Below are 18936 nucleotides of genomic sequence, written 5' to 3'. Positions count from 1 at the left end.
AGCTATAATTTGGACCAAATTCAGTAATGTGGTGAAGGGCAATATTTCACAGTGAACGTAATATACTTTCACTGTACGTAAATAGTGAAGGTTAATGGACCTGTTGTGGAAGTAAATGACCGAATGAGACTTGAATTTTACTATCAATTTGGTATATATCAACACAGATATTTCAAAACCAACATGGCTGCAGTTGTGGTAAAAGAGCTATGTATTTTATTGTAAGGTACAGTACTGAAAAGAAATGCAAAGAACTGTTAGAAGAAACTATGTACACTGTTGTGAGGCAAATGGATCAATATTCCAGAGCAGACAAATAGGTAGATATAAGAGTTGAACATCACCCACCATATCACTGACATCTCACTGACAAAACTATCAACATGGTATCTTTATTCCCATCCAAGATTTGTGTTAAAATGGTGCACAATTGCAGCTCAATCATTCCTGACAAAAGCTTCACATTTTTCCCTGACAAAAGTCATTGTATATCAAGGCTCGTCTGACACATAGGAAGAAAACCAACCGCCTGTGGGCAAATATATCTCCCTACCTGTCACTTACAAATTGTTCTCTGTTCTACATTGTCTTCTTTAATATTTCCCCCGGTGAGTGAATAAAAGTCTTCATGTCTTGTTTGTAGATTAATGGTGACCTGAGATTTCCGTCAGGCGAAACTAACTTTTCTTCTTCTTTGTTGGAAGAAAAGTTGCCTTTGTTCGACATCTACTCGAGGGTCACCGGATAAACGGTGAAGCGGATAAAACTAGACAAAGTAAACACTATAGTGAACCCTTCATGCAGAACGCAGTTGTTGTCATGCAAGTGAACCACTGAAAATGACTGAGGACCTGGAAAAGCCAAGGAAGCATTTCTAATGTGTTACACAAGCAGCAAATCCCCATTATCGAGAGCTGCTTTATTTAATTTCCATTCAGAGTGTTAAAATAACTTTCAAGCCAAAGTGGAATCAGGAGGAAAAGTACAAGTTCAGCAAGCCTACCGCTGGCATTTCCATTCCTCTTATTGACGCGTCCACACAATTAATTAAAATCCAAGGAGCCTCTACAGGGATCAGCAGATTAATTTCTAACAAAGACAGATGTCCGACTTAAAGGGAAAATTGACCAATTGCAAGTATAAAGATGGGTTTTTCTATGCATAGCAATGAGCCGGTCCGCAACAAGGGCTCGACGGAGCGGAGCATGTGCAGAACTTGGGCTTTCTATAATGAAACGGACAAAAATAGAGAACTGTTGCTGCAGCTAGTGCATCTGAATTGGAAATTCGGAATTTACCTGAGTGTGCACTATGTGCCATCCATTAAAGATGCTGAGTACAAACCACGTGGACTGAAAACTGTGGTTTTTCAAATTATCTGCAATGTTTTATTTGTGCTGACTACATCAGAACTTCCAGCATCAGGCTTTAAAAAGATCAGTGACTGGTGTAAGGTTTGTTTTCAGTGTGGCTCAGTTTAAGGGTTGTATTAAATGGGTCAATGGGTCAGTTGTGACTTTCCCTCTCAATCACTCTGAAGTTCATAAGACTGTCCCCTCTGTCTTTATTAAAGAAGACCTGGCGCCCATGATCCTTTATGTACCATTCTATAAATAGTTATTGTGTCATTCTTTTGACCCTTACTGTCATGCTAAGAGACTAAAACACTGCCTAGTTTAGAATGGGTAATAACAATTATAGAACATAAGCCTCACTTTAAAGAAAGAGCTCACTTATTTTTTTTATTTTTTTTACATATCCTCATTTGTGTTCCACAGAAGAAAAGTACAGAGCAACATGACAGTAAGACTGTAAAAATCCAAAGTGACTAAAATGATTTGCTAAATAAATATTAGCAATCCATTGCATTTCTCCCACAGTAAACGAGTAAAAACAGACAGTAATTCCCACCTGTGATTAATCCAACAAAGACTCCGAAAAATATCAGGATGAGTGGGCCTGCGTAGCCACATATTTGAATAATAATGGATTTTAAGATGCCGATCCCAGCTTTTTTGATATGCTAGAAATGTCATTAATGTTTCATGAGCATTGGCTCTTATTATAACATTGCTTTACACAAAGTTCCGGATAGAATGGGGCTGTATTTAATCAGTGAGCATTAGTCAAAAGGCATTTTCCTATTTGCATCAGGCATGTTTTCAGACTGCATTGAAACAATCTTTGAGATATTCAAGCAGCTGTTTTCATAAAAAGTCCCTTTCCGGTGGGTTAGTGTACCCCCTCGCTTCAATGTGTGCTATGTGGGAAGCTTATCATTGGAGGAAAGTATGCATTAGAATGGAATTATACCCTTCTCTACAGAAAATGGGACTTTATTGAAAGCAGCAGGGAATCCTCAACGAGGCTAGTAGCGGTTAATGCTCTCAGCTTCAGCTAGTGAAATCTTAGAACGAAACACAAAGGCATGCTCTCTACAAGAGAGCTTCATCTGCGTGCATTAGCTGGAAATTCTTTTTGATTTTTCAAGCGTTTTTCTCCTCGCAGTAGGATTCGGAAGTTCTCGTTCTGGTTTATGACAGTTAAGAGGGGGAGACTGGGGGAGGTGTGGAGGTGCTGGCAGAGTTTTCATGCCTCCCAGCTTGTGCTCGGGATGCTTGACTGATGACCCAGGCAAACGTCAAAGCACTACCAGTGGGAAAATGCCCAACTCTTTCTCTGAATCATAATTTTTCATAACGTTTTCCACAGTTCATATACTCTACCACAGAGTTAGTGAGAGTATTCATAGCATGCAAAAGGTTTTCCCTTGCTTAACAGAGAAGAACGTGACTGAGTATACAGGAGAAAGGGAATATAAATGTTAAAAAAATTATACATTTTGTATTATTGAGTATTATTAAAAATTATGTGTATTATTTTTTAACACATTAGTCCACCCCAAAATGAAAATTCTGTCATCATTTACTCACCCTCATGTTGTTCCAAACCTGTATTACTTACTTTCTTCTGTGGTACATAAAATTAAATATTTTGAGAAATGTTGGTAACTAGTCAAGTCAAAGCACCTTTATTTATATAGTGCTTTTTACAATACAGATTGTTTCAAAGCAGCTTTATAGTGATAAACTGGAAAATAATGATTCAGTGACGCAAACAGAATTCAATTTTGCTGTAAAGCTGCTCTAAAAAGACAATAGTAAACAGTCATTATTCAGTTGAAATCAGTTGTTGATTCAGTTTGGTTCAATAACTGTGTAAAGTTCATCAATTATGGAATGAGTTCAACTCAGCTATAAAGCAGCTCTGGAAAAAACAGTGATGTCATCATTCAGCTCAGTTCAGTTCTCATCTAATAGTGTCAGTACAGTCAAGTCAATAATATTGCTGAATATTATGTGTCCCCAACTAAGCAAGCCAAAGGTGACAGTAAAAAGGAACCGAAACTCCATCTGTGACAAAAATGGAGAAAACAGTTTTGGTTACCATTGACTCTCATTAAATGGACAAAAATACAATGAAAGTCAAAGGGAACCAAAACTAATTGGTTACCAACTTTCTTCAAAATATATTTTGTGTTCCGCAGAAAAAAATGTGAGTGAGTAAGTAATGACAGAATATTTATTTCTGGGTGGAATATCCCTTTAACACATTATGATAAATAATAATAATAACCATTATTTCTATCATTATTATTAGACAAAAAAAAAACACTTATCAAATCACTAAACACTTACCATTTATCAAATTATTATAACACATATAAAATCAGTCTAGTAGGTTACATTTTATATTGTGATTTCACTGACTTAACTTGATTTATCTGTACCATTTATATCTCTGGACAGATTACAGAAAAAAAATTAGAGGGGGTGATGGTGAAGAAATTATTGCACAGGGAGTTGCACAAAAAAGAGACTCGCTATGAAATTATTTATGTCTAATGAGAGGGGCAAACAGTCACAGAATTTAGAGCAGGCTCAATCCTGCAAAACTGATGTGGATGAGGAATACAAGAGGATCGCGTGTGGTAAGGAGAAACAGAGTCTGTGACATCTGCCAGATGGGGGTATGAACAATCAAAGGATATCAGATTGTTCAAATGAAGATCACGATTAATCAGAAAATTGATATAATGAATGAGTCCCATTCATTAGAAAATCAAAGTTCTAATGAGTCCTTGAACCATTGCCCGATGTCCATCCAAGCCTCTTCAGAGTTATAAATACTGGCCGCTTAGCATGATGGCTTGCAAGTATATCACCTTGATTGCAAAAGGCATGTCAGGTATATCATGCAGTCGGACATTAAAATGCACAGCCCTGACTACTCCAACCATTCTTATCTATCTAAACATGCCCTATTGTTATAAACCTCACATAACACTCCTCCCTCCTGTAAATCAAAATGAAATGTTGTGACTGATGTCAACTGGCACTCACTGCATTTCCCGTCCACCGTCGTGTCTGACTGTGGAGGTTAAAGATGCATTTATTATTGGCGGTGCAGAAAATCCTCCTCATAAGTCTCTTATTCATTAGAGCCTGACACCTCACTTATATTCAAAATGGCTGACGAATGAGCTGGGCTCTCAAAGAAATTATTGAAATGGAACAGATAATTTGTCACACTGATGCATAATTCCAACAGCACCTTCATATTTATTTATTTGCTATATTCCTTCCATACCCTCCCCCAAGAAGATATCTCTTCCATTTGAGCAAACCACTCTCTCTCATACGTATGTTTGCCACAGAGAGAATCACCAATTTGGTATTGAGAGCCTTTCTATTCACATCCGTCTTCATCCACATGAGGTAAAAATCCATGGGCTGAATTAAAGACTGCTGATCCTTAGAATATTTCACATCAATCACCTAAAATGCCAGGTAAATAAAGGCATCTAAAAGGACCTCCATCTACTTATTTCCATCAAGATAGCTTACAAGCTCTAAAGCTAAGACACGTGCTGTCAGGAGGCAATGTGTCTTGTACCCTGTAAACCCCCCTCTCGCTACGTTATTAACAATATCAAGACATTGTAAAGGTAGTAAAGACATTGTTAAAATAGTCCATGTGGCAGTGGTTCAACCTTAATGTTGTAAAGCGACGGGAATACTTTTTGTGCACAAAATACAAAAATAACGACTTTATTCAACAATTTATTCTCTTCCGTGTCAGTCTCTGACATTGTAAACACAGTGCGGCGGTCCGGGTTCTACGTCAGAAGCTCCTGCATCAGCTCACGTGAACAGCTAGTGGTTTTTGGATATTTTAATCTAAAAATCTTACATATTGTGCCATTTAAAGAAATTAAATTAATAATTTTATTCAGCAAGGACACATTAAATTGATCAAAAGTGACAGTAAAGATATTTACATTTATAATGTTATAAAACACTCCTATTTCAATTAAATGCATTCTATTCATTAAAGAATCCTAAAAAAAAATTCAAAGTCTCTACAAAAATATTAAGCAGCACAACTGTTTTTTAAATTGACAATAATAAGAAATGAAATGTCATTTACTTATAATAATATTTCACAGCATTGCTGTTTTTACTGTATTTTTTTTTTTCAAATCACAAGCACAATCACTGACGTGACATATTGCTTGCTACAGATAACTTGCTAAGTATTAAATCATGTATGTCTCAAAGAGCTTAAAGCTGAATGTTTGTAAAAACAGTGGCTTTCAAACTAAATTTAACTCAATCAAAAGCTTCTCTGTGCGTTCCCACCTTAGTAATTAATACTTTATATCTACACAACCAAAATCACAAGAACAAAAGTGAAGGAAAACTACTGTGCTTTTCTAACATTTAACCCACTTCTTTTGAGCTCCAAATGATGCAGCTGCAAAACAATAGAAACAGCCGAGCTCAAGTCAAACTCCTTTCCAAAAATAAGCACTCAAACGTGGGGTCAGGTCCCCAGGTCTGTGCGCATCTAGGCCACAGGGTTACCTTGATGGCAGTGGAGGCAATCTGGAGGTGGTGCAGTTTTCGCAGAGTACTCTCTCTGTCTATGAAGTAGGAGGCAGCCAGCTGGTGCAGAGCCTCCAGAGTCACAGCCGTGCCATTTGAGTCAGTCAGGTCAGCCGTCCGGCTTAGCCTCCTCTTGTCCACAAATATAGTCAACGCCTCCTCACCTGCAACGAGGGCAAAGCAACATAAAAGAGTGAGGAAAGCTGGGGAAAAGGGCTTCATAAAGGATGTTCTTTGTGTTGTAAGGAAGAGTGAAGCAAGGGAATTATCTATTCAGCGCAACTCTAGAACACAGACTAGAAGGGAATAGAAGATGGAAAATTTATCAAAGATTTTTTTTTTTTTTAATACATTTTATAAATGAATTATTCTGTCATTAAAAAAACATTAACACTTTACATAATGCTCAACAGATCTTGTTTATGATGAGATGGGTTTATATGAAAGTATATCAATTAAAGATAACATTCATGTTAACGTTTTTAATGAAATCTTATTAATACAGCTGTCAATTGATTAAAATGTTTAATTGCAAATAATGCCGTGTAATTATTAAGTTCAACAGGTTGTGTGGATGTTGCACGTAGAAGAAAATATACATATATTAAGACACCAGAAAGTAGATTAATGCAACAGAATTCATAACAGTATGTCAGTTAAAGATAAAGTTTCATGGTAAAGTTTTTAATTAAATCTTATAAATACAGCTTTCATTCGATTCAAATATTTAATCGCAAATCACATTGTGTAATTATAGTTCCCTTTCAGTCGAGAACGTCAGACGTAGTCGACCTCGACTGAATGGGATCACGCTAGGGAGCCAATTGTCTTCGAGCGTGCGAGCACGAGCAAATTAAATAGTTGCTTTTTGCTTCGGGGCCGTTCGATGGTGTCTGAAGAGTGTTCTGAGTATATTCTACGAGCGAGTGTGTCGGTGTTCTTCTGGAAAGACTCTCCCAGTGCTGGTGGTTTCTACAGTGCGGTGCAGCGGTGGTCGCGAGCTTTGAGCTCTCAACTGCTGTTTTAACAGCAGCAAAGTAATTGTTTGTCTGTGCGTTGACGGTTGGTTGAGGGCAAGAAAGTGAGTGCTTCACTGTCTCAGTTCGCTGAGATAGTGTTGCCGCGGTCATTCCCTGTGTGCTCCGGCACTGGTGACGGGTCCCATTTCTAAAAGAGCAACACGGGTGTGAGTGCGTCTTTTTCAAGATGCCATTCCATCTGTGCGTTTCTGGGTGCGGTAAGGCTCTGTCCCCTTCTGACGGTCACGAAAGCTGTATCACGTGTCTGGGCTTACAGCACGCTGAGGCAGCTTTGGTGGATGACTCATGTTCCCATTGCGGGAATATAACCATCTCGGCGTTGAGGTCGAGACTCGCCTTCGTTTGCGAAGGTGCAGTCCCCATCCCCAGGCCCCGCTCTAGTGTTGCTTCTGGGTTACCTTCCCAGAGGAAACCTCAAGTGCCGTCTGGATTGGGTGACCTGAGGATTACGGTGAGGGGTAATCCGCCCGGCAAAGCCCCGTGGATCCCTCCCGCCTCTCTCACGCCGCAGCCGGTGGAGGCCTCCGATAAGCGCGCTGGTCCCTCTGTAGTGGGCCGACCAGCCGTCTCTTTCAGTGCCCCTCCAGAGAACAGGATGTCTGTCGCAGCATCGGAAGGGGAGCTGGCCTCTGGAGACCCGGCTGCGCTGCCTCCCTCTGGGAGACCAGCGTTGCCCGAGCTGGATCCAGAGATGTCAGCTATGCTGAAAAAAGGTAGGGCTCGAGTGGAATGAACCACCGTGTCCCGAGCTGTCTCGGTTGGATGATTGGTTTCTCGGAGCGGGCCAGTCTGGTTCTCAGCCCGTCCCTCCGGTACCATTCTTTCCTGAAGTGCATGAGGAGTTGACGAAGGCATGGATGGCACCTTTCTCTGCCAGAAACCGCCTGAGTAGCTCCTCCCCCCTCACTACCCTTGATGGAGGAGCGGCTAAGGGATATGAGGTGATCCCTCCGGTGGAGCGGTCAGTCGCGATGCAGCTGTGTCCGGCGACCACTGCCTCTTGGAGGGGGAATCCTCATCTCCCCTCTAAGGCCTGTAAGTTCTCGTCCGCTCTGACGGGCAAGGCTTACAGAGCCTGTGGGCAAGCTGCTTCTTCTCTGCATGCCATGGCGCTCCTGCAGGTCCATCAGGCCCAGGCGCTAATGAACATGCACGAGGGTAGTCCAGACCGTGAGCTCATGGGTGAGCTCCGCACTGCTACCGATCTTGCCCTCCGGGGTACGAAGGTTGCAGCTTGTGCGATCAGTCTGGCGATGTCCACCCTGGTGGTTCAGGAACGCCATCTCTGCCTCAACCTGGCGGACATGAGAGAGGCGGACAAGGTTCGGTTCCTGGACGCCCCATTTCCCAGGTTGGGCTATTCGGCGACGCGGTAGAGAGCTTCGCCCAGCAGTTCTCTGCCGCTCAGAAGCAGACGGAGGCCATCCGGCACATCCTACCCCGACGGCCTGCTGCTGCCTCCACCCAGGTCTCAGCATGGAGCCGGCCGCAGAAGGGGCGCCCTGTCCGCTTCAGGCCCCTCTCGCATGTTGCAACTCGCCCGCCACCTCCTCCCTGGAGTCAGAAGCTTCTAAGGTCGCTTCATTCCACCTATTTTTTCCTGGCCTGCTCACTCGTGCCGCTCACAAGCCTCACGACAGCCTCTGCTCCAGATACAGTGGAGACTCCATCCCCAGCTGGCCAGCTGTTCGGACCACTTCGGGGGCCGCACAGTCATGTCTGTTGCCCTCCGAACTCGTCCTACATCAGTTGTTTCTTTCTTGTCTGAGCGGATAACCCTCGACAAAACTCTGGCTACAGCTGGCTCTGGGCTTCGCAGAAATGTGTTCCCCAGTGAGCCTTCTTGCACTTAAATGCTTAAATCAGGAAGGGAACAAGTTCAGTGATCTTCGTCACACCAGCTGTTGAGCAGAAATGCTCTTGATACTCATTGATACCCTTCACATCTGGTGTTGAGCATTGCTCCTGTCTTGTGCAATTGAGCAGGTCTTGTTAGTTGCCCCTTATTGCAACCAACCTCCTCCTCTCGACAGCTTTCCTGACACCTTCCTCTGAGCATATTCTCAGGGATGGGGCACGATGGCACCCACGTCTAGACCTTGGAAAGTCCCAGGTCTGGTACAGGACGCGGCGGTTCTGGTCTACCACAAGAATTGTTATGCAGTAGAGACCATCACTTCTGTGAGCACCTCTAGAAAGAAGTTGCTCCTCTAATAGAAGTCGAACCGGTTTGTTGAATTGAGTCTTCTCTCCGTGAGGAGATCCCGAAGGTGTTCGATCACTTCAGTGCTCCTTTTAAGAACTGCTGGCGGAGTGAGGGCTGTCCTCCACCTCAAAATGTTGTGGCTTCTACGATTGACGCACATCATAAAGCAGTAGTTTCACACGGAGTGTAACTTGATCGTCAGGTCCCTGAGGCGAGCAAGAAGACCTTGCGTCCCCTCCTTACCCTCTTGGCCTTTCTCTGGTGCTACTGCACTACAGAGACCGCCCTGAGCCATTGTAGGCAGTGAGTTAAAAGATTCTGTTTTTTAAGAAACAGTTCTCCTGCTCGCATGGTCTCCACTAGAGGATAGGGACTTGCTACCTTTCGGTTGACGAGTTGTGCCTGGAATTCGGCCGGCCATCTCTCACAAGTTGAGACCCCGGTCTGAATGTGTGCCCATGGTTCCTACCTCTCCTACGGGACCAGGTGGTGAGCCTGCAAGTGCTGCCCCGGAGGAGGCAGACCCAGCCCTGGCTTTTCTCTGTCCGTCCGCCTCAGTGCGGTCATATGTGATCAGATGGCAAAGCCTAGACCTTAGACCAGCTCTATCTGTTATGGAAGTCAGCAGAAGGGAAGGCTGTTTCCAAGTAGAGGTTGGCCCACTCAGAGTGGTTGCCTTTGTCTTGGTGAGTAATCCCAAGATGCACAGGCCACCTGGGCGGTGAGCTCCTCCTAAGGATGCTCTCTCCCAGGCCTTGGCATACAGTGCCTCACTAAACAGATGTTAAATCGAGTTGGGGGCTGGGCGACACCTATACACATCTAGCATGTGTTTTGAACCGTTGCTTCCCGTGGGCTCCCTTCACATGAAGCCAGTTTCGCTGTAAGCACAGTTCGAAGTGTCGGCTTGCTGCGCCATTCCCCTCCTATGGACTGGATATGTGCGCATATATTGCTTTTTAACCAGGCACTGGAAGGTGGCAGCTTTAGTGGCGAGTTCCAGGGTCTAAGATCCCATTCAGTCGAGGTCGACTACGTCTGACGTTCTCGACTGAAAGGGAACGTCCTGGTTGCGTATGCAACCCACCGTTCCCTGAAGGAGGGAACTGAGGACGTACAGGTAGTCCCTTTTCCACTATAGCTGGACCACCGCTGACCGAGTTCTCATGGCTCCTCAGCGTAAAGCAACTAGTGCGTGCATCCACTTCCGTATTTATACCCGCTCCACGGGGCGGAGTGTGTGATGCAAATCACGCACGCAAAATTTCATTTGCTCGTGCTTGCACGCTCGAAGACAATTGGCTCCCTAGCGTGATCCCATTCAGTCGAGGTCGACTACGTCCTCCGTTCCCTCCTTCAGGGAACGGTGGGTTGCATACGCAACCAGGACGTTTCGGCAGGTTGTGTCGATGGTGCATGTTGTAGAAAATATACATATATAATTAAATACACCAGAAAGTAGATTTATGCAATTCTCTAAAAAACTGACTGAATCATTTAGTAAATTTATCTTAATGCTCAATTTTTTTTTATGATTGTTTAGATTATTGGCTATTGTAGACGTGTAGAATACTTTTTCAAATTTTCTATCCCAATTAAACTACAATGATATAAACTGTAAGTTGATCCAACATTTTCTAGAACACTAGCATCTCATGTCATTGTGTACCAAGACACATCAAAAGAATCTTTTTTTTCAATGGAAATGATGACATTCTGTAGAAATGAACAGGTATCTTTGTTGAAGTACCTCCGAGTGTAGCTGAAAGCAGAAAGTGAGTGCCATATTTCCTGATGATGTTCTCGGTAATGGCAGCGAGGGTGGGTCTGCGGCCCAACTGTCTGATGGTCTGCATAAACTCTGGATCGAGGGGTAGAGCCACGCCATTGTCCTCTCTCTCCAGAGCCAGGCTGTTCACCCTCCAGCGCCCAAACTCTCTGCAAGGTCACGCACAAACACACACACATACACCCTATTTGGAAATGTCCTTCATTTGAGCCACAATGAACACAGGAGGGAAAAATCCTGACAATAATTTTTTCAACATCTGGGAGAGTTTGTTTTAGAATCTGGTTCAGTGTAAGCCACTACAGTTAAAGTTTCTCTGAAATTGGTGTTCTATATATTCCCCAAATGAAAAAAAAAGCAGTTTAAAGAGAGGTCTGAGAAACCTTCACGCAGCTTGAGTACAACGCATATTCGGTTAAGACCTGCTGAGGAGAAAATGCAATGACTGCATGACCCCGTGCCAGCAATTCAAATCATATTATGCATTCTCTTTATTTTTTCCAACCTCAGGAATTGCTCTGGCCTGCTTTAAAAGCTGTTGTCCTCTACATAATGGTGCAATTTGTTTTTAGTTTTTTTTCTTCCGACTTTTGCACTGAAGAAGGGCTGACTGGGAGTAATCAGCAACAATGGCAAGCTTCTTTCTTTCACAAATAAAAGGCCAAAGGAAAACAGTTGGAATTTCGTTTGACAAAATAAGTTGCCACTATGTCTTTCATTTACAGCAGCAGCTGCTCAACACAATACAATAAAATGTTCCTTATATAACGTTCAGTGCTGTAACTAAACTTAAGTAAAATAAAAAAGTATGCAACATGACTGTATGGCTATACTGAGTTAGGTAGGATATACTTTAAGAGTATGATCATCACCGTATTAAGCCAAAAGTAAAATGCAGTATGCAAAACACAAAACGAGAGCTTTTAATATAAAACTTTAATCCTATATTTCATACACTATATTTTTCACTACATACCATACTGAAATTATGGAAGCTGGTGAAATACATTTAATAACAATGTGCATTTAAGCATATTTATGCATATTCATATTCATAAATATATTATCATTCAATATATTATCAGGGGACGTTAATAGAAACATTTCCTATGCAAAATAGAAAATAATCCTACAAATCTTGCCCAACTAATGATGTAAAATGACCTTCAACCTCTTGTTCCAGCTGTTATCTGATTTTTGCATGTTTTTATTTATTTATATTTTTTACTTTACTATGGTTAAAACATTAAAGTTTCAGTAATGTAAAATACGAAATCAAAGATTTTATTTAAAATCAGATACACTTCATTCACTCAAACTGAATAAAATACAATGACTGGAAAATCACAAAATCAAAGAAATAGATCTGAAAGATCCATTTATTCCTTTTACGCTCTGTTCTTCTTCCTATTACTTTAAAACAAGGAATAATCTGTTCAGTCTGAATTTACAGTCATTTGTTGTTACTGTCACAATAGAATAAAAGACTATAAATTCAGAAGGAATGATTCTCAATATAATAATAAGGGAACATAGTTCAGGGTCCAATTCTCACTATTAACTAGTTGCTTATTAGCATTCATGTTACTAGGATTGGCTGTTTATTAGTACTTATAAAGCAGATATTAATGCCTTATTTTGAATGACCATATTCTACATCCCTTATACCAACCCAATACCTAAACTTAAAGGGATAGTTCACCCAAAAATGAAAATGCTGTCATCATTTACTCATCCTCAAGTTGCTTCAAACTGTATGATTTCTTTTTTTTCTGTTGAACACAAAAGATATTTTGAAGAATGTCGGTAACCAAACAGTTATGGGCCCCATTGACTTCCATAGTATGAAAAAAAAACACAGGTTTGGAGCAACTTGTGGATGGGTAAATGATGACAGAATTTTCATTTTTGGGTGAACTATCCTTTTTACAACAACCTTACTATTAATAAGCAGTAATCAGGAGTTTATTGAGGCAAAAGTCTTTTTTTGTTCTATTTATCTTGCACAAACAAACAAAATCTATTTTCCATTCCAATCTAAATCAATTACTGTATCCACGAATCCCCATCAACAGAAACATTTTGATACAAATACACAAATCAGAAACCTCAAAACTGACTGAAAGACTGAATAAATCACACAAATGTTGTCACAAATGTCACAATTCAGGACAGCATATCCTAGAGGGCATCTTGCCCCATTATACCCTATATATGATATTGCAATAAATGGCTTGCTAAGTGTGTATGTATCTAAATAATAACAGATGACACTATTGACAGCAGAAAGGAAGAGCAGCAAGGACAAAGAAAGACAAATGTAGAGGTAGAGGGAGAGAAAAAGAAAAAGAGAAAGAATGATCGACACTGTGTCAGAACAAAAGTTTTTGATAGACAGTTATGGATGGAGTTGGAGGCTAATCCACCACTGGGCCCACGCTAGAGCCTCACAGCAGGAGAAGGCATTTTGAAGAACTACCTGCCAGGCTTCCCCACAGAGACCCACGGCTACATGGAGTCAACGGTGAGAACACGCTCCAGAGGAAGCAGTCTGAAGCCAAAGGGAGACTGAGAGTGTCACGGTACAAGCAAATGAGACCAGCTTGTTATGCTGTCGGAAGCAGCGCTATGTTTGAAACATCTGGGTGACTGTTACATTCAGTCTTCGTTAATAGGAAAGAGTCAGATATATGCAACGTTTTTTGCAATATTATGCAATACACTCTATGGTGAGATTTATGGATAGGTTACATTACATTCAATTATTAAGCAATTATTAATTAGTTTCAAGTAGGCTGCAAAATTAATGAAAAAAATTACCTGTACGCAAATTCTGTAATACATTGCGCCTTGCTACACCACACTTATAGAAACAGGTAGAAAAGAATGAGTAAAAAGCTGTTAACACATAACACGTTCTTGCCTTCAAAAATATTTAGAGCAACGGAATGGAACAAAATACAGGGGTCTCACAATTTCTCACTACATTTTTGAAAAATTAAGTAAGCAAGTAAATAAATAAATGGACAGTAGGAACAACAACTGTGTCTATCTAGTCAGTATTAATTTGTTTTAATGGAGTTAACAGTATCAAAGGTTCTCACAAATGCATGCTTAATCGCTTATATTCATAACTGCATGCAACAAAATACAGATATACACTACTGTTCAATAGTTTGGGGACAGTAAGATTTTTTTTTTTGTTGAAAGAATACTTTTATTTAGCAATGATGCATTAAATTTATCAAAAGTGACACATTTATAATGCAACAACGCATTTCGATAAAAAAAAAAAATGCTGTTCTTTTGAAATTTCTATTCATCAAAAAATATATCAAATCATATATCATGGTTTCCATAAAAATATTAAGTAGCACAACTGTTTTCATCATTGATTATGTTTCTTGAGCTGCAAATCAGCATATTAGAATAAATTCTGAAGGATCATGATCAAAATCTTACCGACCCCAAACTTTTGACTGGTAATATTCTGTAAGTTTGCAATTCATTAATTACAAAGACCATGCATCATTTGTAAAGTAATGCCATTTGCATTTGTGCCCTGCATTGAAAATATATTTGCAGGTTCTTTTGCATTTTTAATAACTTTTGCGGCTGTTATTCCGCTGTTGACCCACAAATATACTATAAGTGGTTTAATCATTTAACACACTCACAGTCAGGATGGATGGCATTTGTGTCCAAGACTATCAGTGTCAGGCTGATAACTCAAACAGTGCATAAATCTAGAAACTCACGTAATAAATGCTTGCTGCACAAACATGTCAAATGGTGTCAGTCTCTGATTGAAAGCTCGGTGGTCTGACAGCACTCATGGAGGAAGCCAGGTAGATGCACACTTCTTGCAACACACAACCGAAGGGTAAAGAAAAAGTGTCGGTACTCCTGAAGGTTGAAATCGTGTTCCAGGGCGGTCAGAGTACCGGCAACATGTGAGAAGTGCCAGTACGTAAGAAAAAGTGAGGGTACGTACATACTGATTAAAAAATAGGTAAGCTGTGCGTACCGGCCCACCTCGAGCACTGCACATGACTATGGATGGTTGTGGCGAGCAGGACGAGGCCGAGGGCCGTGAGAGAGCGGCACGAGGCCGGTGGCGTGATTTCTGATGAGCGACACCTGCGCGACGCACCGGTCTTGTATCTCTCACAGAGAAGCGGAAGAATAAAGGAGGAGCGACGACAGTGAAGAGTGAGAGAGGACAGGCCTGAACTTGTGTTGTGTTTTGTTTTATTGTGACAGCAGTCGTCCGTGAGGGGCTGCTGTCTTTACTTTTCGTTTTGTATTTGTTTTGGTATTAAAGTTCTTGAATGTTCGCTGGTTCCCACCTCCTCCTTCCCATAACATCTGAACTGCGTTACAATGGTATTGGCAGATGAACTGCTGTTAAAGGGTAATAGCCATGTGTTCTCTTGAATAGTATTGAGCGGTAATGCTGACACATATGTATATGTATATGTATATGATTTTTTTAATGCTTTTGAAAGAAGTCTCTTATGGCCACCTAGGCTGCATTTATTTGATCAAAAATACTGTAAAAAAACAGTAATAATGTGAAATATATATGGGCCTCTGACGTGAGTTCATGAGAGCGACACGACGCATGCGTGAGAACTGAGAAGATGGGAAAGTGTGAAAGGTAACCCATTCATTTTGCGGCATTGGTAAAGCACTTTTACGTTTTCTCGTTGGTTTCTCACGATTCGGACATCCAGGAAATGCACACTTTAGAACCATTATAAACACTACATTGAGACCCATCTGCGTCATCTTCTCAGTTCTCGCGCATACATTGTGGCGCTCTCCTGAACTCACTCAGAGGCCCACACAGAAGAAAATTAATAGTTGAATAAAGTCGTTTTTTTTTTTTTTTTTGCACAAAAAGTATTCTCATCGCTTGATAAACTTAAGGTTGAGCCACTGTAGTCACTTGGACTATTAACAATGTCTTTACTAACTTTTCTGGACCGGCAGATACAATTACCTAGCAACCTATTGAGCCAGCTCTCAGATTTCATCAAAAATATCTTAATTTGTGTTCCGAAGATGAACGAAAGTCTTACGGGGTTGGAACAACATGAGGGTGAGTAATTACTGACAGAATTTGCATTTTTGGGTGAACTAACCCTTTGAGGCAGATGCGCCGTACAACATATTAGGAATACTTTTAGCTGTGTTGCTATGTGTCATGAGAGGAAGCAAGTGAGTAGCTAACACTGTACACGAGCGTGAGCGTCTTGCTTATTAAACCCATCCAATGTATCTGCACCACATTTTTTGACATAACGTGCCACCCAGCATATCCGGTTAAGTCACTGATATATATATACTGACTCCAAACTTCAAACCGGTATATTACAAACTGCTTTCACCTAAAAGTGTCTCCTTGTTTCATGACCCTTTAAAATATGCATGAGATGCTGATAAAACAAGCCAAATGACTTTTATATATATATATATATATATATATATATATATATATATTTCAATAAAATGCCCTTTATTGCCAACTACCAGCTGTGTTTGTATTGTGGTCTTAACTTGATTTTTAATTCAAGACTAACCTGAAGCAAATTGAAAGCTGCTACACCTCATTAGTTGTGTTTATCAAACACTTCTTCATGCTAACATTAATCTGAAGTAAACACGCTCATTAGGACCTCACTCATTCTACAGCATGAGTCATTTAGGACTTCGAGAAACTTTCCGGACCTAAAATTAGAGCTAATTGGTCAACAAAGAACATTCGCTCTTTATTCAAAGAGTATTTCTTCATACTAAAATATTAAGCCATCAAAGCCCCAGTCATCATCACTCCTGCCAGTTGTGAGATATGGCTTAAACTACGCACCTTTGTGCACTTCCATCATTCAATTCCCATAAGGGAAGTCCAACAGCTCATCTTTCTCAGTCGAGCTCTGGCCCTGATAAACTGAACAAGGAAAACAATCTACCATAGCAGCCAGTAGGTGTTTTGTCCTTGATTGTGTTTCCAATGCAAGTGCAAGCATACTCAGGGGATATACATGTCTTGAAACATAAATAATGAGACGATTAGCTAGGGCCTGACGCTACTAGCCTGATATCTCTCTCTCCCTCTCCTTCTGTCGATCTCTCTCTCCCTCTCTCACTCCCACCCACCTTCTCTCATTCTCTTATATAGGGTGAATTAGGATTCTGGGAAACCCAGTCTCTGTTGTGTACATTTCTTGCACAATTACAAGCAAATCTATGATAGCTTAAGCATATTCTAACTGGGCTGTTATGTGATAATGCCCTATTTGTTGGAATGTTTTGGGCGTGACAATGGAAGTAAATTGTAAAGGTCAAAACTGCAAAACAATGCTCTAGATTACCATAATTCACCCAATGTTGATCTAGGTTGCAAGCTGATTTGATTACTTTTAGAAATACTGACTCCTAACTCCCCCACCCTATTTGTTAAGCGACCTTGGGTACCATGAAAGGCGCTTTATAAGTCCAAGTTATTATTATTATTATTATTACTTCCCTTGGTGATGCAAAAATAAACTGGCCATATTGTGTATAAAATGTGAGTCATTCAAAATTAATTTCTTGTTCATAACTTTTGTATAAAAGCAATATCACACTAATCATGCTTTTGGATTGAAACTAAATTCTCCTTTGCACTCCTAAAAATAAAGGTTCCATAAGAAGGAGTTTTTTACAGTGTTGTCATAGAATAATCATTTTTTTGTAATTATATAACCTTCCAGTGAACAGTTAAAGAACCATTTTTTCTTAGAGTGAAGAACATTTGAATAATCTAAAGAAAGTAGAAAGTCTCCATGGATGTTAATGGTTCTTCATGGAACCATTGGTGCCAATAAAGAACTGTTATTTTTAAGAGTTTACCTGATAACATATAACTGGCGAATTAAAATATAATAAGGGCAAAATAAATCCAACAGGTGTGAAATGAAACCATTTCTTTCCACGAATGAAAAAATAAAATAAAAAAATTGTCAAGTATGCCATACCGGAGCCCCTTCATGTGTTTAATTTGAAATTCCACACTGGTGAACATCACAGTCTTTGCCCCAGTTTGATTTTCAGGACAACACTGAGATATTCTTTGATAAGAGTGGTTCAAAGTATTTCTACAGAACCCAGCTGTCATTAATGTCCTGTACACAGCACACACATGACTGCATTAAGTTAAATATCCCTCTAAAATAGCACAATGTAGAGCCACTAATTGAGCAATCAATGATCTGAGGCTTTTATGGAGAATGTTCAGACATTATTGTCGTTAGGCTAAACATTTTCGTCTAAAGCTATTTGGAACGCTGAAGATTCCGGAGGCTAAAAGACCTCTAATGCTTCAGGCATTAATAACACTTATGACTTGTACATGTTTAAGAATGTATGATAATTCAATTATATTTATTCATCTTAAACCCTTTCAGAAGCTTTCTTAATTGGAAATATTGATTTATTCAACATTGTCCTCATTCTAAGCTTTACCCTCTGGTGAAAAAAAAAAAAAAAAGCAGCAGTCTGGGTATATGCTATAGTTGTATGTGTTTCTAATTTTAAGATTTTACAAATCTCCCTTTAAATTAAGATTAATTACATTAATCTAAAAAATAAAATAAAAAAAAATGTTAGACCTAACCTTATGGATTTTACCATTTAACTAAGTCCCTTAATTATCTTGAACAAAAATGATCTTCTTTTGTTTAGTCCACATATAGCCTTTACAGACTTGTATACTGAAGTAATGACTAACTAATTAAGCAAAGGGTAATTAAGTGGTGCATCAACACGATCACATTAAGGGAGGCGTTGTCAGGCTTCCCTTACAGCTCAACTCTCCTGCTATAGATTTATAATTAAAATATTTGATTTAAATATAAGCGGCTCATTTAGAATCTGAAACAAAAAGCAAATAGTTTAAACACAACCATA

General features: G+C 40.2%; 1 protein-coding gene across 1 annotated transcript in view; it reads right to left on the bottom strand.

The window, feature by feature from the left end:
- The window catches only part of brinp3a.1 (bone morphogenetic protein/retinoic acid inducible neural-specific 3a, tandem duplicate 1), a 32986-nt gene that overhangs the window by 10441 nt on the left and 3609 nt on the right, over positions 1-18936 (bottom strand). Inside the window, exons 3-4 of the mRNA XM_084129013.1 lie at positions 10945-11132; positions 5928-6112 (exon numbers count right to left, since the gene is read on the bottom strand). Coding sequence (XP_083985139.1) covers positions 5928-6112; positions 10945-11132 — 373 coding nt within the window. The remainder of the gene's footprint in view (positions 1-5927; positions 6113-10944; positions 11133-18936) is intronic.

This window comes from Abramis brama (assembly GCF_963993115.1).
Source record: "Abramis brama genome assembly, chromosome: 11".
NCBI lineage: Eukaryota > Metazoa > Chordata > Actinopteri > Cypriniformes > Leuciscidae > Abramis > Abramis brama.
This window is presented reverse-complemented; position numbering and strand designations above follow the sequence as displayed.